The sequence below is a fragment of the Schistocerca nitens genome, chromosome 3, assembly GCF_023898315.1.
Source record: "Schistocerca nitens isolate TAMUIC-IGC-003100 chromosome 3, iqSchNite1.1, whole genome shotgun sequence".
Lineage (NCBI taxonomy): Eukaryota > Metazoa > Arthropoda > Insecta > Orthoptera > Acrididae > Schistocerca > Schistocerca nitens.
Window position 1 is genome coordinate 283,475,538 of NC_064616.1, and position 22,465 is coordinate 283,498,002.

General features: G+C 37.6%; 1 protein-coding gene across 1 annotated transcript in view; it reads left to right on the forward strand.

Annotated features, from left to right (window-relative positions):
• Positions 1-22,465, forward strand: part of LOC126248251 (WASH complex subunit 1-like) — an 85,065-nt gene that overhangs the window by 16,621 nt on the left and 45,979 nt on the right. Inside the window, exon 3 of the mRNA XM_049949101.1 lies at positions 474-617. Coding sequence (XP_049805058.1) covers positions 474-617 — 144 coding nt within the window. The remainder of the gene's footprint in view (positions 1-473; positions 618-22,465) is intronic.

Below are 22,465 nucleotides of genomic sequence, written 5' to 3' on the forward strand. Positions count from 1 at the left end.
AAAACAAATGTCACTTTTAAAAATGCTTTTCTTGCTATTGCCTGTGTACATTTTAAATCCTCTCTACTTTGACCATCGTCTGTTCAACTGCTCTTTCCAAAACTAAAAACTTTTGCCATCTGCCAGAATTACAGTGTCATTGGCAAATTAAAGTTTTTATTTCTTCTCTGTGAACTTTTATTCCCTCTTCAAATTTGTCATTGGTTTTCTGTACTGCTTACCCAATACAGCCTACAGCTCTTTCACTTCCTTCTTGACTACTGCTTTTCTTTCACATCCTTCAACTCTTATACCTGTATTATTGATTGTAGCTAACCTCTCTCTCTCTCTCTCTCTCTCTCTCTCTCTCTCTCTCTCTCTCTGTATTTTCTCATCTATCTTCAGAATTTCAGAGAGTATCAATAATCTATTACTTGATGCATCTTAGTCTTGTGTGTTCGTATTGTAATGCAGTTGTCTATCTTTTTTGTCAGGTCCTTTCCAGTGCTAAGTATCCAGCTAAAGATGTTCACAAAAATTATGAGTCCATATTCAACATAACCAAACCATTGGAATTTAAATATTCTGATATAAATATCAAATCTAAACATCAACATCCAGATGCTTCTGAGTTGCAGGTAAGTGCAATTTATTTTGAAAATTTGTAATGATAGAATAACCCTGTGTAGCCAATGGCCTTGCCGCAATGGTAACACCGATTCCTGTCAGATCACCGAGGTTAAGCGCTGTTGGGCTGGGCTAGCACTTGGATGGGTGACCATTCGGTCTGCCGAGTCCTGTTTGTAAGTGGGGTGCACTCAGCCCTTGTGAGGTAAACTGAGTAACTACTTGTTTGAGAAGTAGCGGCTTCGATCTCAGAAACTGACATTTGGCCAGGAGAGCGGTGTGCTGACTACATGCCCCTCCATATCTGCATCCAGCGACGCCTATCGGCTGAGGCCAGTTGGTACCATTGGGCCTTCATGGCCTGTTTGGGAGGAGTTAAGAATAACCCTGTGTAGCTGTTGACAAAGGATTAGTGTGGTCAGATTTGTTATGTTACTAGGTCAAGGGTCTAATTTATGTTAATTATATTGGTTATTCATTATTCATAAAAGGGCCACATTTATGTGCAGGCTATATAGGTTGCAATCTAGGGCCCCACACAAAAACTTAAATTTAAAAAAAATCTTAGTTTTAATACTATGAAGCAAGGCCACTTTTAATTGTAAGATACAGACATGATTACTTTGTATAGGATTATTTGGCTGAAATGTTTTCGGCGGACAGCTGATGATTCATATCACCTTTCAAACCATGTGCTGGCTCACATCAATTTATAATTATGGCTGGTCAGAATCGTGATTTTACAGTTGCAAAAATCACACGAGACTTGACAGAATTTTGACAGTTTGATGTGAGCTCAATTTTGCAGAAAGCTGACTTTTCTGTACCTCATTTCATTCAAATCAAGATGCATTACATTATTATTATTATTATTATAAACCTGAAACAATGCAAGTTATAACTTGCCAATACAAGATCTTACAATATAAAATTTCATTCTCCACGTGCCTTCCAATAGTTTACAAGGTGAGGACAAAGTTGATGATTTTTCTAAGAACAGCTGTTTTTTACCCACTTTTACAAAAAATTCTTTTGCAAACTCTTTTTAAAGCATTTTTCATTAGAAAGACTGTATTGTAAACCACTTAAAAACTAGATTTGGGTTTGCAAAGTGAGCATATTAGAACCTAAAAACGAAAAAGTGGAGGTGCATTGAAAATGGGGCCCATATTCTTTTGGTACTTAAATCTGATGTCTTTTATTATGTTCTAAAATTGATTAATACTCTTTGTGGAAGGTAATATCAAAAGTTCTTATGTCCAAGAAATGAGCTTGAGTCAGAAAAACTTTAAATGAACAACCTTTTTGTTTTTTAAACATCTCTACAGCATTCAACTCTACAAAATTCTTTTATAAAAAATAAAATGGAATAAGGAATTCTATAAAAACAATAGTTTTCTCTTTTTCATGGCTCTAATAGTTTGAGGTGATCACATTTGAATCGTGTAAGTTTTTTGTTTCTGTCTTATCAAAATTTCCTCCCAAACAATCCCATCAGTGACATCATCTGACAGCCAGTATTGTTTTCCACGTGACTTTCTACATCAAATTAATGAAACCTGTAAAAACAATTAAGGTATCTTGAAGTAAACATAAGCCTAGGCCGTAAAAGAGACTTTATCTGACTTTGCCGAGCAAGGTGATGCAGTGGTTAGGACGACAATGGTTCAAACCCGCATCCGGTCATCCTGATTTAGGTTTTCGTGATTTCCCTAAATCGCTTCAGGCAAATGTCGGGATGGTTTCTTTGAAAGGGCATGGCCAGCTTCCTTCCCCATCCTTCCATAGTCCGATGGGACTTATGACCTCACTGTGAGCGCCCGCCACCCCCTCCTAAAAAAAAAAAAAAATCGAAGAACCAACCAACCATCCAACTTTGGCCTCTGACATTTATAGAAATGTAGCATCAGGCTTGTAAACTTGTGTAATGAAACAGTTATCAGGCTTGGGAACTTGTGGTAAAGAAACCCAACCATGGCTGCTGTTGCACAGTTATCAGGTGTGGCCCTATGTTGATGAGTGCTGGTTTTCTCACTTTGAAAGGAACCAGCAGAGGTTGAACCACCATGGGCCATAGCAACACGTTTATATAATTTTTCATCAGTACACTAATGTTCCACATTAGCCGCAAACTGTGCTAACATAAAACACGCTTTATCTTAAACTGGAATTAAACTAGCAAATAAATAGCATTACACAATAAGGAGAGATACTAATAATTCTCTATAACATGAATCCATTCCACCAAAATGTCAGGAAGACTACTGTGAGCTTCACTAAAATTTTCACAGTGTGACAATAATCTAAAACCTGAAGGCTGTGTGTGTGTGTGTGTGTGTGTGTGTGTGTGTGTGTGTGTGTGTGTGTGTGTGTGTGTGTGGTGCAGCTGTAATGCAACAATTTCACTATGATCATCTCCACTGCATTGGTAATGCATAGTTAAATTGTGAAGTTTATAACCAGTCTGATTCTGTAGTGACAATGGAAAAACAGCATCCCTTTTTTGAAGTTTCTCGAGTTATTTGGACTTTCTCACTTCCTAGTAATCAAGACTTTTGATATTCCCTTCCCCAGAGAGTACTAAATATCTGTAGAACACAATAAAAGAAAGCAGATTTGATTTGAATGCCATCGGCATGTGGGGCCATTTTCAATGCACCTCTACCTTGTCGTTTTTTAGGGCCTTATATGCTCAAGGGAGATGTACTTGAGAGCAATGTTATAGAAATGGAAGAGGATGTAGATGAAGATGAAATAGGAGATATGATACTGCGTGAAGAGTTTGATAGAGCACTGAAAGACCTAAGTCAAAACAAGGCCCCGGGAGTAGACAACATTCCATTAGAACTACTGACAGCCTTGGGAGAGCCAGTCCTGTCAAAACTCGACCATCTGGTGAGCAAGATGTATGAGACGGGCGAAATACCCTCAGACTTCAAGAAGAATATAATAATTCCAATCCCAAAGAAAGCAGGCATTGAAAGATGTGAAAATTACCGAAATATCAGTTTAATAAGTCACGGCTGCAAAATAGTAACGCGAATTCTTTACAGACGAATGGAAAAACTGGTAGAAGCCGACCTTGGGGAAGATCACTTTGGATTCCGTAGAAATATTGGAACACGTGAGCCAATACTGACCCTACGACTTATCTCACAAGCTAGATTAAGAAAAAGCAAACCTACGTTTCTAGCTTTTGTAGACTTAGAGTTAGCTTTTGACAATGTTGACTGGAATACTCTTTCAAATTCTGAAGGTGGCAGGGGTAAAATACAGGAAGCGAAAGGCTATTTACAATTTGTACAGAAACCAGATGGCAGTTATAAAAGTCGAGGGGTATGAAAGGGAAGCAGTGGTAGGGAAGGGAGTGAGACAGTGTTGTAGCCTCTCCCCGATGTTATTCAATCTGTATATTGAACAAGCAGTAAAGGAAACAAAAGAAAAATTTGGAGTAGGTATTAAAATCCATGGAGAAGAAATAAAAACTTTAAGTTGAACTGAATAGACAGTGTCTTGAAAGGAGGATATAAGATGAACATCAACAAAAGCAAAATGAGGATAATGGAATGTAGTCGAATTAAGTCGGGTGATGCTGAGGGAATTAGATTAGGAAATGAGACACTTAAAGTAGTAAAGGAATTTTGCTATTTGGGGAGCAAAATAACTGATGATGGTCGAAGTAGAGAGGATATAAAATGTAGACTGGCAATGGCAAGGAAAGCGTTTCTGAAGAAGAGAAATTTGTTAACATCGAGTATTGATTTAAGTGTCAGGAAGTCATTTCTGAAAGTATTTGTATGGAGTGTAGCCATGTATGGAAACATGGACGATAACTAGTTTGGACAAGAAGAGAATAGAAGCTTTCGAAATGTGGTGCTACAGAAGAATGCTGAAGATTAGATGGGGAGATCACATACCTAATGAGGAGGTACTGAATAGGATTGGGGAGAAGAGAAGTTTGTGACACAACTTGACTAGAAGAAGGGATCGGTTGGTAGGACATTTTCTGAGGCATCAAGGGATCACCAATTTAGTATTGGAGGGTAAAAATCATAGAGGGAGACCAAGAGATGAATACACTAAGCAGATTCAGAAGGATGTTGGTTGCAGTAGGTACTGGGAGATGAAGAAACTTGCACAGGATAGAGTAGTGTGGAGAGCTGCATCAAACCAGTCTCAGGACTGAAGACCACAACAACAACATGCTTGCATTGCAAAAGCAAATATAAGTTTTAGGCAGTTTAGAACATGGTATTTCTAATGAAAAGAGAGTTTGCAGAAGACTCTTTCTTGTAAAAGTGGGCCAAAAATAGGCATTTTTGGGATTTTTTAGAAAAATCGTCAACTTTGTTCTCAACTTGTATACTACTGGAAACAGTAGGAGAATGAATTTTTATATTCCACATTCTTGTATTGGTAAGTTATTATGTACAAAGTTTCAGGTTTATCCCACAATTACTTCCAGAAATATAACAAGGTAAAATTTATATTTTGTCAAGCATCTGTGTGTTTTTTGTTTTTTTAATTATCTGTATGAAAATTGTTCAGGAAATCTCTTATTTAATTTTTGTTATTTCAGTTAAGGGAGTGCACAAAAGTTGTACAAGATTGCTTAGTTTTATTTCTTTCAAGAAAATATTGCCAGAGGATATAATGTCTCAAAGTTTCCAAAAACTCATTGTTGCACTGTTGGTAGCTTCACTATGGGGTAGGGATGCAAAAACAGACAAGCTAAAACTGATACCGAAACTTTTGTTCTGAATAACTGGTATTCAGTGTTTGTTGGGCTTCAGTTGTTTAACAGGTTTTTCATTTTTACTAATAACAGAGTAAAAGAAATGGCATATCAATTTGCCACAGCAGCTGTACTAAAAGTTTCCATTTTTAAATAAAACTTTTTAAAGTGAGTGGTCTTTATCCATAAAATTCTCATTGCTCTCAAGTATTGGATTATTATAAAAATTGGGAAAATCGATCAGCATTATTTTATTATCTACACTTATAGTTAGAAACTAGCAACAAATGCATGACATAAGAATCGGTACAGCAATGCAGAGACAGTAATGCCATCTCTGGTGTAGCCTGTTTGATGGTATGTGTGAAAGATTTTCCACCATCTGGTTTATACGGCAAATTCTCGCTGTCGTCCTGGGACATCGATTGATTTGCAAAATGGCATCATCCTTAGTTTGGAAATATTTTACGAATGCTCTGTTTGCATTAAAAGATTAAAAGTGGGTGGAAACATGACAAACTTATGACGTCATATAAGGAGGAAACATCCACAGAGTTCTTTGGAAGAGATGGTAAATTTGAAACATATACCTTTAATTTTATTGTCGTGCTATAAACTTGGGATAATAACTGAATCCTTAATTTTGTGGATGCTTCAGGGTGAAAAATTGATGCCATCGAAAAGCGACTACGCAGGGAACTTATCAACTTGTGACTCTTTGCTCTCGCTGTCAGTTCACTCTCCTCCACATTCGCCATCTTTGCTGGAGACAGTGAGACCGATTTCTGCCACAGCCTCAACCCCATTTTGATCGTCCTCTCCTACTTATTCACCTTCATTAGAACTTTTCAGTATTTCATTGAAGTCTTCGTTTATTACTGGAAATAGTAGTAATGAAAAATGGAATATTGATTATTTGAGAAACTGGCATTTTTGAGTCATTTTAATTACTTTTACTTTACTTTACACGAGCAGGCCCAGAGGACCGAGCACTGCTGCAAGGTTCCTCCTCCTTCTTCTGTTTTGTGGCTTCTGGCGCCAATCATTCTCTATTCGAATCTGCAGCAAGTGTTCAGGGATTCCATCTCTCCATCTCTTCTTTGGTCTTCCTAGTGGATGTCTTCCATTGGGAATATAATCCATAGCTTTCAAAGGCCATCAGAATTTATCCATCCGACTGACATGTCTTGCTCATACAAGGCGCTTGGTTCTCATCAGTCCTACAATGTTTGGTCTATTGTACATTTTGTCTGGTTCACAATTATGTCTGATCCTCCATTCTCCAGTGATCTCACCTTGTACTGGACCAAAGATCTTCCTTAAGACTTTCCGCTTAAAAACAAGAAGATTGTTAAAGTCTTTTTCCCAGACACTCCAAGTTTCATAACCATACAGTACTATGGGCTGAATCATTGTTTTATACAGCTGGAGTTTGAAATTCCTCGAGAGACCACGCGATGCAAGAAGCTGACTGAGACCAAAGTATGATTGGCTGGCGGCTTGGATCCTCGCTTTGATTTCTGCTTTTCGTTCTGCATCTTCTGTAAAGATTACCTCCAGATATTTAAATTCACAAACCCTTTTGTATGATCGGTTTCCAACTATGAAAGGCTGGAGTGGGTCTCTTGAATAAGCATGGGTCCTACTCATCACCAGGTATTCCATCTTTGATTTATTCACAAGGAGTACAATTTTGCTTTCTTCCGCCTCACGTTTTCACTCATCCTCATTAGTTCCTCCTTAGATCTGGACAACAGGGTCACATCATCAGGAAACGTGAGATGTGTGATTTTTCTCACCCCCTACCTGTATACCCTCTAAGCTTTTACTAGAGACTTCTCTCATTATCTTCTCAAGTGTCAGGTTGAACAATACCGATGACACACCATCTCCTTGTCTCAGCCCTGTCTTTAGCTCCCTGTGAAATAGTTCCCGAGCTTCACTTCATTTTTTGAATCAGTGAGACAAATTCCAACTAGGCTGATGACTTTCTTAGGTATTCCAAACTCCGTTAGGCAGGTCCTCAGGCTCTCCCAGTGGATGCAGACGTACGCCTTCTTAAAATCTATGAAGAGCACATGAAGTTCTTCCCCATACTCTCACAACTCTTCGGTGAGTTGTCGCAGCACGAAGATGTTGTCGACATGATATTCACCAATCACTTCTTCTGCAAATGGCTGTATTCTATCCAGTATACAGTTGGACAAGATCTGTAGGGCAATTCCTCTGTAGTTAGTGCTGTTCATTTTGTCACCTATCTTGTGTATAGGGATTATGACAGCTGTCTTCCAATCATCTGGAATAACCTCCAGAATCCAGATCCCCTTGATTAATTGGTGAATTTTCTTGTGGAGTCCCTCCTCTCCAGCTTGAATGATTTCTGCCTGGATTCCATATTCTCCTGGGCTTTTGTTCTTCTTTAGCATCATTATCTGATTCTTTATTTCCTTCAGTGTGGGTGGAGGATAGTCTAAATCTGCAATGTCAGGGAACTGAAGTTCATACAGGTCTTTAGGTTCCTCACAGTTGAGGAGTTCCCTGAAGTATTATTGCCACCTTTTAGAAATGTCAAGCTCACTAGTGAGTATGCTCCCATTATTGTCTTTGATGAATTTTTGGTGGCTTTGATATCCATTCTTGAAGAATTTTACTTTCTGGTACACTTTTTGTGCATCTTTCTCCAAGAAATCTTGTTTAGCCTCTTCTATCAGTCCTTCAATGTACATTTTCTTTGCTCTTCTCAGGGTTGCTTCAGTAGTTCTCCGAACTTCTTCGAACTGTGCTTTGCCTTGTGCAAAATCAGCCCCTTGTAACCAGCTCTCCTTGGCTTCTCTTCTCTTATCTAATGCCTTAATACATTCATCCCCAAACCAAATCTTTTTGCCTCTGATCCGCTTCTTGATGACTACATTCGCCACCTCATTTATGGCATCCTTAACTTCTTTCCACATTTCATCTTGTTCTCTTGTGAAACCTCTTCCTGCAGATTTTCAAAGCAGTTGCTAATCTGGAGCTGAAATTCTTCTTTCTTTGTGTTGTCTTTCAGCGCATCGATACGATAGTGGACAACTTATGTAAGGTTGCTTCTAACTTTAGCTCTGGTTTGTACTTTTAGCCAGCTGTTTACAAGGGAATGATTATTCCCACACTCTGCACCCCTTGCTGTCTTCACATCCCTCATCCAGTTCTTTGCTTTGATATCTATTGCAATGTGGTCTATTTGATTAACTGTTTTACCATCTGGCGATACCCGAGTTGGAAATTTGTGCTACTTATGAATATACCTTTGGATGTTGCAAACGTTATGAATATGATGTCATTGTCATTGCTGAGTTCATGCAGACTGTGTCTTCCAGTTGTTGACTGGAATGCATTCTCTCTCCCAACTGTAGCATTCATGCCTCCCAATAGGACTTTACAATTATTATTTGGGATGGCATCTATGACTACCCCCAGTTCCGCATAGAATTCGTCCTTAACTTGGGATGTACTTTCTTTTGTAGGTGCATGCCGATTCACAAATGATATTTTACATCTCTCTATGTTTTTTATTTTTATTTATTTATTTATTTTATTAAAACTGCTATTCTATGCCTCACACACTCAAACCCAGATACAATAGCAGCCAGAGCCTTACTCACAGAAAATGCCATACCTAGTTTGTGTCCTGTCTCAAAGCCTCCATAAAAGATTGTGTACTTCTCAATATCTGTCATTTTAATAGCCAGGTTAAATTGGAGAAGAAAAGAACTGGGGGAACCAAAAACCAGGTTTTCAGTAGTAAATGCCATCCCTATGATGGCGTCAAACAAATGAATATATATCCGGAAGTATTGAATTAGTGATAGTGAAAATTTACCAATGTTAATTGTGTACTTGCACAAATTTCATCAAAATCTGTGATGGATGTGTGGGAACATCTAAACCACTTAGCTTGGAATGACACTATTATTATTATTATTATTATTATTATTATTATTATTATTCTTGGATAGGCCACCAAAGGATCACATGCCAATTTTAATTCATTATCATTGTTCTCTTCTCTTCTTTTCTTCCAGTATTCTTTCACATGTTAAATGTGTTTTCTCTTCCTTTCTTCTGACCTCTTCAGACCAGTTTCTTCACTCTCCTACCTTTGAATCCTTTCACATTCAATACTTTTTCCCTAAACACTTCTTCAGTTGTTTCTTCAGCTTTTATATTAGTTTTTTTCTTTCTTTCTTTCTTTTTTCTTTTTTTTCTTTCTTCAAAATCCTTTTTTACTTTGTGGAGATATCGTGTTGTTGACTTTTGTCCCACAAATATTTGAAGATCTTGTAGGTTATCCACACTCCTGCATTTAATATTAATGTCCAGAAAATACCAGTCATCTTTTTCTTATTACTTTGTATTTGTTTTCTCAGTTTCGATAAATTTCATCAATACTACATGATTTCCATCTGTCCATAGTTTTTTGTGAGCCTAATGTTTTTTGAATGATTCATGTTTCTAATATTTCTATGTTATTGAAATTATAGTTTAATGCTTTATGGTCACTTGCATATAGACAGACTGGCTTCGTTTGTGTATTGTGATGCCTTATTTTTGATCTTTAGATAGGCATTTTTGTTGTAAAGGTCTTCAGCTGTACCATATGCCCTTCCCATTTCATGTATCGTTTCCTCAATACCAGCGTTTTCCAAACCATCTTTTTGGATTATGTCTCCAAAATATCCCAATTTTTTAACACTTTCGATTTGTCCAGTATCTGTTTTCAGAAAGTTCAGTACATTTTTAATGTTTGTAAAAAATCTGGTTTTCTCTGCAGAAATTTTTACAGTACCTACTGGCTATTTCTTGTAAAAGATTAATTTGTGTTGCAACAGAAGTCACATTTTCAGATAGTGTAGCAGTCATCTGCAAATGCAAGACAATTTACTCCTCTTCCCAGCCTTATCGGTCAAATCTTATATTCATTCAATTTTTCATTCAAAATTCTTGCAATTCTTTCTAGAACTCAATTAAAAAGAATTTAAGATAGGCCATCACCTTGTTATGTACCTCTGTTTATTTTGTAGGGCTGAGATATTTGTCCCATAAATTTAACTTTAGATACTGTCTGTGTTTCACAAATTAGATTTTCTAATTATTATTACTAGTTTTACTATTATTTTACTTTCTGTTACCAGATGTGGATTCTTGAGTTCTTGAGGCTGGTAAAACCATTTTTAGATAACTTTATTTGTTAATGAGATATTGTGGGAAACATAAAAGATGCATTAATATCTACACTGTGTGAGACATAGTTATTTGTGATGTCATAGTGAAGTCATGTGACCTCCACGAACACTTGTGGTAAAGTCAAAAGTCACATAAAGAGATGTGTATAAAAAATATGAATGTATTTTACAAAAATATTTTTTGTGGTAATAATTATACTGATACCGATATATTTGTTCACAGCTATGTTAAATAGCGCATTGAATACCATGATGATTTCATTCTAAAAATTTTTAAATGTTGTTAATTTATTAAATTACTGTATATTAAAATATTAGATAATTGAACAATAAACTTTTTATTTCAAACATGTCTTTAAAATTATGATTTTGTGTGTTAATTGACTTAAAATTTGCCCTGGCAAGGTCCACATCACAGATTCAAGCTAGGGTCCATAGATTCTAAGTATGGTATGGTTCACAAATAGTTCACTTACTTGTAGCAAATCGCAGTTGGAGAGAATAATTAAAGTAATGTGAATGTGGGGGCATTTGCAATTAAAATTAAAGGGCTTAATTCACAATACAAATTATCTATGTCAAACCCTAGCTAAATTGCTGAGAACTTCTATTTACAAAATTTCTGTGAGGAGTCTAAACAAAAACAACTAACATTTCTCTACCACAAGCTAAAAATACCCATTCTGTTAATCATTGTGTCAGGGTGATTTTTCTAGTGAGTAGTTATTAATGACTTATAGACAAACAGTAGCTATTAATGACTTTGAGACAAACAGTACTTTAGCACTTGTGAACCTTTACTGGTTTGCTTTGGTGCATTGTGATTGTCTTATGTGTATCAGTAGCAGGTGATAATTGCTGTATCAGCCATGTTTTATTAGGCATGGGATTTGGGCTACACATGGGAGAAAGTGGCATGTGCAGGCTGTTGGTGTTGGGTTTGTGTAGACACACTCACAGGCTGGACTGGACTATACTTTGTACCATGAAAGAAGAGACCAGGCTACTGCCAGTACTGATGTTGCCAGGTTTCAACTGTGATGTACAAAAAGCTGCTGGCAGTACTGAAGCCATGTGACAAAAAACAATAGCCAGCACCACCATAGTATTTTTAGTTGATTCCAAAGTCACGTTACGTGATAAGTCGAGGTAGATGCGTGAAGCAGCCACACATGGGCCACTTTATCTGTTGGGGCTCTTCTTTTACTGTATGGACTGTAGGTATCTGATGGAAATGACCCGGATAATAATTGTTTATGCAGCCAGTCAACTGACCTTCAGACATTAACTGGGGAGCCACATGTCAGGCGTAGCAGCAAAGTGTCCCTGAGTAAGAGTACACTGAAATCCTAGTAGTGTTATGGCTTGGGGGTGGCCTTGTTTTTGTTAGCACTTTGTCACCCTTGTCTGTGATGAAAGTAAATATAAAAACTGACAGAATATTGAATGAAACCAGTGTTATAGCTTTCTTTGAATTTAATTGGTACTGAATGCATAATTTGTTGTCAGACTGTAAGATGTATTCAGGAAGGGAGCAGAAACAGACTATGCAATTTGTTGTTTAGTGTGTGTCGTGCTTGCAGTTGTAAAAGATTATTCAAGGATAGAAGGCATATTTCTTAATTTTACAACATAATTTGATTATGTAGCCTATGCTGTAAATTTGCATTATATGGATCATTCAAGAATTGGGGAAACACCTCCACAATGGTTCATTTCATATCCGGCAAATAAGGAGGAAGAATATTTCTTTCAGTGTCATCAAACAGGGATCAGATTTGAATCTGACTGGCAAGCTGTAAAAAGAAAAAGTGAAGGGGCAGGGTCCACTTTTTTTCGTAATATATATCAGTGATCTAGCACTAAACATAATGGAGTATTACAAAAATTTTCTTCGTAAAAGATGTAGAATGTGACATTACTAATTCGGCAAACAGATTCATCGTTAAGTTCACCTCATCACTTATAGAGAAGAGATTGTTACTTAAAAGCAACAAAACACTGCTTTTGCAGTTTCTGATGTAGAATTCTTGCAAAAATGAAATGTTACCACAGGGTGATCAAATAATCAGTAAAGTCAAACATTAAAAATTGTAGGATTGAAGACAGGTTAAAAGCCTTTCTTGTATGTAATGCATTCAGGAACTTGTGCAGAAACTCAGTACTGCAATCTTTCAATGTAAGAATAGCCTCCACTGTCACTGAGAACGAAACACGAAAGCTTATTTACTTTGCTTACTTCTGCTCCATTTTCTCTGATGGTATTACAGTTTGGGTAACTTTTTGTGTTCATAAAAATATACTTAGATTAGAAAACGGTGGTCAGGAAAATTTATGGTGTCTGTTCCCAAACTTCATTTGAACCATTATTTGAGTGTCTTGGTATTCTAACTCTGCCATCCTTTTAAGTATACTGTCTTGTGAGATTTCTGGTTAATAATAGAGTCACATTCAAAAGGAATTAAAACATTCACTCAACAGAAAAACTATTTGCATTTTTGAAAATGCTCCTTAATGATTGAATAGAGAGGTGTGCAAAACTCAAAGTTGAGGGATAAACCTCAGATTTTAAAATCGAAGTTGACAGGCTTCTATGTGGCACAGTCCTTTAGTTTTCATCAGTGTTCCACACAGTGTAATGTGCCATTCATTTTTATGCACCATCTGACCAAAAAGCATCTGGACAGCCCTGTGTAATGCGGAATTGACCACTAAATGTCATGAGACGCAGACCCGCCAGTATAAAAGGTGGTGGGGTGAGTATTGTGTTGTCAGTAGAGAAGCAGTAACAGCAGATTAGGCTGAGAGAACCTCAAGTAATTACAGGCAGATGCTGCTTTATGCATGAAGTCCACAGCCAGGGCTGAAGGAGGGAATCTCCCTAGCTAGTAAAGTGGCCTAGGTTATGTTTTTAATTGAATGGGTACGGGAAGAATTGTACCCCAAATTACATTTTGATACTACTTTTTACATTTCCGCCTGGATTTTATTAGTGTTTACACCACTGGGTCTAAGCAGGGGGACTTTGTCAGCTTCTCTGTCTTGTTTCCTGAATTCGTCCTTAAGAAATGGTTCTGGGATCAATTTTTGGTTTACTCATGTAGAATTGTTTCCTATCTTGTAAGTACTGGAGCAGATGAGATGGCACCTGCTCAGATTCCCAAAGTGCTCATCTTGGTATTGGTCAGATATACCCAGCAGATAGGGTGGCGCAAGAAGTCCAGGGCTCTCTCTCTCTCTCTCTCTTTCTCTCTCTCTCTCTCTCTCTCTCTCTTTCATAGCAGGAAAAAGAAAAAAGAAATAATTTACTGTTGGGGTCCAGGGCACATAGGGATTCGGGGGCAATAAATTTACTGATGTGGGTCTGCCATGGATGCTCGGTCCCTTCCATCACCTGGTCACTGTTCAGTCCCCCTGCAGTCTGTTACCACATATGTGACTTGGAAGACCATGTTTTGCTGGAAGGCTCAGGGACTGTAAATGAGGAGCAATAAGCTGCAGTCATTGAAACCTTCAGTGTGACATAGCCTACTTACTTCCAACCCTGACAAGTCAAAGAAGAGTGGGACATTGTCCATTGACACATGGCATAATGTTAAGTCATGACGTGCCACCAGTGTCACAGACGTGAAACACAGCTGTCAAAATGACATATTGTAATTGAGTGTGTTTTATATGAGGGTAGATGTGGGTCTTTCACAGGACGTGCTCTTTAACTGATACTGAAGCAAGTGCGGTTTGTGTTTTAAGGTTTGATGTGCCATCAGGACTCCTTTCCAAACTGTTGGGTGTTGAGATTTTAATGTGTAGAGAGTGGTTTGTTCACCCATTATTTCTAAGTATTCACCATGTCACAATAACCTGGACCCTGTTCACTAGATCTGTACTAGTTGTTTAGCCTTGATCTTATCTTGTTATTCTGCAGTGTTTTATTAGCATGTTGCCAGGGCTTTTATGGATTTCAAAATGTCAGTGTTGTATTTTAAATTTTCATTTGTTGATATAGCTTGCTATTAAAATTTATAGTTACTTTTAATATATATTCACTGCCCTTATCATTTTCATTTTATGCAAGGGTGTTAATGACCTCATTGTTAAGTGTCTTAAAAAACACTAATCATCATTTTCATTATTAGTTGGCTGCCACCTGAGTAGCAAATCCATCAGGGACATCTCACCCATTCTAAAGCTGCACAAGTCAACTTTTAGTGATGTGATTGTGAATTGGAAACATAGAGAACAACCACAGGTAAACCAAGTCAAAGCAGACATTATGTACTACCAGACAGGGACTGTGGAACATTATGGAGGGTGGATGTAAAATATCTTGTATCACCACCAGAAGGAATCACTCGAGTTCCAAAGTGCTACCAGTAGTCCAGCATAGGGAGTAAAGAGTGAACAAGACTCGGGTATAGTTGTTGAGCAGCTCCTTGTAAGCCACCCATTTCTGTAGTCAAAGCACAGGGATGCTTGAAGTGATGTAAAGAACATCACCACTGGAAAGTGGATGACTGGAAATGAGTGATTGAATGATGAGTCATGCTACACCCTGTGGTAATACAGTGGAAGGGTTTGGGTTTGGTGAATGCCTGCAGAAAATTACCTGCCACCACGTGTAAGTGCCAACAGTGAAGAACAGTACAGTGGAAATGCTGTTATGTTATGGTGTGGGTCCCTTATGATGCTTGAAAATCCCTAAATGCAGAAGGATATGAACACATTTTACAGCATTGTGTACTGTGCACAGCAGAGGAACAGTTTGGAGACCATGACTGTATCAGCATGGCAGTGCATCTTGTCATAAAGCAACATCCTTTGAGGCAACAATTTGTGGGCAGCAACATTTCTGAAATGGACTGGCCTGCCCAGGGTCCTGACCTGAATCGTATGAAACACTTTTGGTGTGAATGAGAATGTTGACTTCGCTTCAGACCCGAATGGCCTACATCAGTACCTTCTCTGGCTTTGGCTGCTGAGGAAGAATGGGGTGCCATTTCTCCTCAGACATCCAGACACCTGATTGAAAGTGTACCCAGCGGAGTTCAAACTGTCATAAAGACTACGGATTATAGTCCACTTTAAGTGTCCAAAAACTTTTGATGAGTTAGTTAGTGTATACTATCCCAAATCCTTTGTTTCAAATTTTTAAAAGCAGTTAAGTGTCTTTAATTTTTAAACCAAATGTCATCCTGTGAATTATGTAGAGACCTGCTCATATAGTATAATGCACAGCAATCTAGCTTGGTAGGTATGGAGGTGAACCACACTTGGATCACATCTGTGTGGCAGATTAAAGACCATGAGATGATACACTGGCCAGCCTGATGGTGCTTTTAACCACTTTCCCACACTTGTTTAGGCAAATGCTGGGCTGGTCCCCAAATTATGCCTCAGAGAAGTCCATATTCATACAGTTAAAATGCAATAACACATAGAATAAAGTTCACGCTATTCACAGGCAGACGACGCAAGACTTCCCTCCCTCAGGTTACATTGGCAAGTAACGAATCAGGAAAGGCATCGAGCCACAAAGTTAAATAACAAAATATAATTTGCTAAATCCTATAAACCTGGACCCCGTACAAGGTGGTATGAATGAATGCTAGGGATAATAAGAAAGAAGACTGTGTGAATTGTGTACCGACTTTTTTCATATTCAAGTAGCTTTGGCTCACATGATCTCTCAGATCCATAGAAATATAAAGAAATAAATAAAATTCTCCTTATAACACATAATTAGTTAATTTTGTAACTCGCAGCTGTGTGAAAAATGATACGAAAACATATAACACACATGATAGCAGGAGCTATCTATTATAGTATGTTCTCAGTCTTTCGTGGCTGTTGTTATAGAATGTAAAATCTTCTAGACTGTTACTCTGTCATATTCCTCTGCAGTTTCTTCTTACACAGTTGACATTGAGGCCTCTGCTGAGATCATATTCCGGATCTTCTGGTGTCCCCATATAGCTGAACACTGTTAAAGATCAGTGTCGATTTTACTTATAAAAGGGAGTTTCCTGACACTTATGGAGCAGTGGGATTACTGGATGAAATTTTTCCAACCACTATTAGTGGACGTTCGTAGGGAAACAGGCAGAGCAGGATTGGGGGAATTTCATCAAAATATTAATTGGCGTGCAGCAGAGGTTGCTTCCTGCTAGTTGTTTGTGTTACTTACACACCATGGCTGCATATTTACTTCCTAGATGGTGAGAAGCACTATAGTCATCATTGTGGCATCTGGTTCTGAGCTGAGTGGAAGGCTTCCATCAGAGGCTTATGTGTTAAAAAGTCTGCTGTGATATGTGCCAGGGGAAGGCAAGTGCAAAAGGTTAGGGGTCTGTCAGTCATCAGAATACTTGGCTAGGCTGTGACTATCTCAACATACACCACAGGGTTGATGAATCATAGGGTGCCATAAATGGGTCAGGTGTACACCACACATCAGAGTCTGCAATATTGGTGACTGACTGTGAGTGGGGTACACACAAGATTTTTTTAGATTAAGGGAATCTCCATCCAGTCCAAATAATTACAGTTGCAGGATACCACAAAGTGTTAGTGTCAGATCCAAAGAAATGGCTCCCATAGTTGAGACTTTAAAATGACAGTGATCAACTGCCAAGATATTCACAACAAAGGGCCAGAGTTTGAAGTTTTCCACAAAAAAAAAGTGGAGCTGACATTATACAAGGTACAGAAAGCTTACTAAAACCCAAAATTGATACTGGTGAGATTTTTGGGGTAAATCTAAACCTACAATGAAAGGATATATGAATGGAAAATGGAAGTAGTGTTTTTGTTGCAGTAGACAGAATCTCAAATCTACAAAGATAGATATTGAAGCTGAATTTAAGATATTTTTGAGCAAGACTCAGGATCAAGGAAGGACATAACCTTATAACTGGGTCTTTCACCCCAGATACTACCGAAAACATTAGACAAAATTGCCATCATTGGAGGACACTTTACTCATCAAACTGTTGACTGGTATAATTACAGATGGCGTGCATGACAATACATCTTGCAAAATGCTTTCTCTGAAAATTAACAATAAAAAGTAGTTCAGAAACCTACTCATGATGATAGTATCTCAAATCTAATAGCAACAAAGAGACCTGATCTCTTTGACGCTGCCCACATTGAAACTGGCAGGCAACAATGATACCAAAGTACAAAGAGCAGCTAAATCAAGTGGTAAGATTTGTATGTTCAGCAAACTAGATAAAGGGACAGTAGTTTTGTATTTCAGTGAGGAACTAGAAATATTTAACTCTGGGTGGGAGCATGAAGAGGAACTGTGCCTAAAGTTTAGAGGAATAGTGGGCTAAACGTTGGATATTTATGTACCTGGTATAAGAATTTGTAATGGGAGGGATCCTTAATGATATAAAGTCTCTGCAACGAAACTTCTAAACAACAACTACTGAGCAATATTTTACATTCTGTTGGACCTGCAGCGTAGCATACATCATTAGAAGACAATGAAAATGAAAGCTCCAAGACTAGCTGCAATAAGGTAATATACAGGGTGCAATTATTGAACTATATGAAATAAAATTATCGTAACTTCTGAACGGTTTGTGTTAGGATGTTCAAACTGCATGGTTGGCCGGGTGTGATGGGAATTAGTATGTATGTGCATGGTTTGTTTAGCAATGAAGTCCACTTTCATTTGGATGGGTCCATCAATAAGCAAAATTGGTGCATATGGGGGACTGAGAATCCACATTTCACAACCGAAAAGTCTCTTCACCCACAACGGGTGACTGTGTGGTATGCAATTTCCAGTCACGGAATAATCTGTGCAATATGATTTGATGGCACGGTGACTACTGAACAGTATGTGAAGGTTGTGTAAGATGATTTCATCCTCATTATCCAAAGTGACCCTGATTTCACAAGACGTGATTCATGCTCTGGGGTACCCAGAGGTCACTAGCATGGGCCTTGATTGGCCGCCATATTCTCCAGATCTGTGCACATGAGACAGCCTTTTTGTGGGGCTGTATTAAATACAAGATGTACAGCAATAACCCCAAAACCATTTCTGAGCTGAAAACAGCCATTCGGAAGGTCATCGACTGCATCGATGTTCCGACACTTCAGGGGTCATGCAGAATTTCGCTATTCGTCTGCACCACATTATCGTCAGTGATGGCATGTCGACATGTCATGACCTAAATCCGAATATCTGTAATGAAATTTATGTGTTGAATTAAGTGTGTGCACACTATAGTTTGTAACTAATTTACATTTTTTTCATATATTTCAATAATTGTCACTCTTTCTATTCATACAAGAAAATATCCACACACATTCTAAATGAACACACAAACTTGAAACACACATACTAGCTTGAAAACGTTATTGACATAATAAATATGAAACGAGATTGTTACGTGGAAAACAAAACATACACAGGCTGTAGACAAAATTCAAAGGAAAATAAAAACAACAAAATGTAACATCATATCTGTAATAAATAACTGTCAAAATATTGATCTCTCAACATATCTGCCAAAAATGTATTTTTTTAATTACAAAAAATATACTCATCACAACTTGACAGAAAAAATTTACTGTGGATGGAATATGATTGTTACTTCCAACTAGATGTAACTGCCAATACAAATGTAAACATAAAACAGTCACGATTTATGTATCTTATCACTTGATAATGGCAATTACGCCGAAACAGGTCTGATGTGTAAAATATTAAACAAATTATCTTATTGCAGCTAGTTTTAGAGCCTTCATTTTCATTACTGTGCAATAGTTGTAAAACAAATTGTAGAGCTATGTACATAGAAAAATTCTAAATAAAACTTGTCTAAATGTCAGAAATGAATTTGTGAAACCTTCAGTGACTACTGTGATACAATCTTATTAGAATAGCTCATATAGAACTTGAAAAATTCTGATCATACATAAAGGCTGTCAGTGACACTAATGTTAGCATTTCCAGGTATCTGTGGATGACACAGGAACTGAAACTGAGTGTTGTAAAACAAAAGTAGAAATACAAAATTGTTAAGGCTTTCGTGGCCACTTGTTGACAAACTGCCTATTGGCTTCTGTCTCGGGTTCTTCGGCAGGTAGCAAGAGGAGAACCGCACCGGAAATGACCGCGGAGAAGCCCTCGGACGTTGGCGCGCCAGGTACATATAGTCTGCGGCCGCGAGCTCGGCTCCAGTTCACCACCGGCAATGGAGGGTGAAGCTTTGAAAATGCCAGCCACTCGTGCTGGCGAAACGTCAGAAAAAATCATTAGATGAACATCGGCCGAAGAACCCGAGACAGAAGCCAATAGGCAGTTTGTCAAAAGTAGAAATGCTGATCTCTGTTTTCAAATGTTTCTTTACAAAATAAATTCCAAGAGTACTACTCAATAACAAAAGTACAAACATATGGGGTATCAAATGAAATTTGTGGTTGGATAGAGAATTCAGTGTTAGGGAGGACACTGCTTCCCTTTCATGTCCCTCGACTCTTATAAGATGGCCACGAGTGTGGAAGTCGCGAATTTTAACACGAGAAATAGTTATAGTTATGTAGTTAAAAAGAAAACCTGTGAAAATTGTAAAGCTGAAATTACAACCCTAAACGAACGAATTTCAAACCTAAAATTCATAGTAAAATTTCAAGCCTACAATTCATAGTCAATAATTTAAAAAGGGAAATAGCTGGACTGAAGAAAGAAATCGGCGAAGTACAAACAGTGGAAAATTCACATGAAGTGAAACAAGATACACGTGATAAATCATCCGAGTGGATAGCAGTGTCGCAAAAAATTCGGTCTCAAATTATGAAAACTGTTAAAAGTGTTACTTTCTTAGATGAAAACAAATATGATGTCTTGTGTCATAACGAGTGTACAACTGATCGTGACGTTGTAAAAACCTGCAATCCGGACACCAACAGTAAACTTGGAAACAGTGGTAAGGGCAAACCCGTATCACTAAGGAAAAAGTGTGGTATTCTCTTGCTTGCCGACAGCCACGGCAGAAAGCTATCAAGCATGCTCCGAGAGAAAATCGAGAAACGGCAGTGACTAGCATAGTGAAACCTGGAGTGAGAACACACCATGTCGTAGACACTGATCTTCAGATGAACACAATATAGGATAATGACTTTATAGTATGTATAGCGGGTTCGAATGACATAGCTAAAAATGAAGCCAATGCCTGCATTACAACGCTACAGAACTTTCTAGAAGTGAATACATCTAGGAACACAATAGTAGCCACTGTGCCTCATAGACACGACCTAATTTACAGATCGTGTGTTAATAAAGAAATTAGGAAAACTAACATCAAAATTAAGGAATTGTGTGCAGAATACGCAAAGTGCGATGTACTGGATATAAGTAAACTACATCGAAACCTACACACCAAACAAGGAATGCACCTTAATTACGACGGAAAAAGTGTTATGTGCGATCACATCAGTGAAATAATTAACGAAAGACTATTACGAAATAGATCTGTCTATCAGCTTCCTGAAAGACTTACAGGCAAAAATGAGGTAAGCAAATTCGACAAGAACGAAGAAAGCAGGAAAGAGGAGACATCAGAAGATCCACAAAGGACTGCAGCAGCTACACCTGTAAGAATTAATTTAAGATCAAGGCGGAATATACCCAAGAAGGAGGATTTTTTCTATCCCCCTCTGAGAAAAGAAAAACCTTAGTATCACCAAACAAGTTAAAGATAGCATCATCAAATAAGTTAAAGATACACCATAAAACTTGCAAAGGACTCCATCAGCAAATTGTAGTAAATAAGGTAAAGTCTGAACCTCCTCACCAATGTGTAAAAAATTAAACAAAAAAATTCTTGATCTAAAAGTATACATCCATAATGTACAAGGGCTCAAAACCAAACTTAATGAATTTGAAATTTTGTTATCAAGTGCAAGTGAACTGTCAGATACAGTATATGAGGCTCAAACAGTAGACAGCAAATATGAAGCATTCTTGGATATTTTCTGTTATTATTTTAATTGCCACTTCCCTTACAAATAAAATGTATCAACAAAGACAGAAAACTCTCCAGCTGGATAGAAAACTCTCCAGCTGGATCACCCCAGGAATCATTAGATCATCACAAAGAAAAAGAGAACTTTTTTACATTAGCAAATCCAAACTAGGCAGTAGTGAAGCATTTAAGTCATACTTTACTCTATATAAAAAGATATTAGGAACATAGTAAATGCAGCCAAAAAGCTACAGAATGATAACTACCTCAAATTGTCATCAAATAAGAGCAAAAGCATGTGGCAACTTATTAATATGAATACTAATAGAGGAAAACAACTACAAAGTGATATTAGCTTAAAAATAAATGGAAAATTAGTCTCCAGTGGGAAAGAAACAGCAGAGGAATTCAATAACTACTTTACAGAAACAGTAGAAAACCTGGCTAACCATCTTAAAAATAGCTGTCCCTTACAACTAGAACCAAACTTATGCTCTGAGACTATTTTTAAGGCCTACATCTGAAATTGAAATAGAAAAGACACTTCATAGCAAAATTAAAAAAAAAATCACCTGCTGGACAAGATCAAATTCCATGCTTCCTCCTTCATAATTGCAGTAACTTTATCAGTAAACCCCTAGCCCACATAATAAACTTCTCATTCCTGAATGGTGCATTTCCTGGTATGCTCAAAATTGCAAAAATTATACCTGTCCACAAAAAAGGAAGCAAAGAGGATCCCAGAAATTATCGACCCATTGCACTGCTTTCAACTTTTGGTAAAATATTTGAATATATAATGGCCACCAGAATCATGTCCTTTCTAGACAAAGAAAATATCCTGTCACCTGCTCAGTTCGGCGTCCAAAGTAAAAAAAGCTACAACTGATGCAATACAAGAATTTCTAGATCATGCA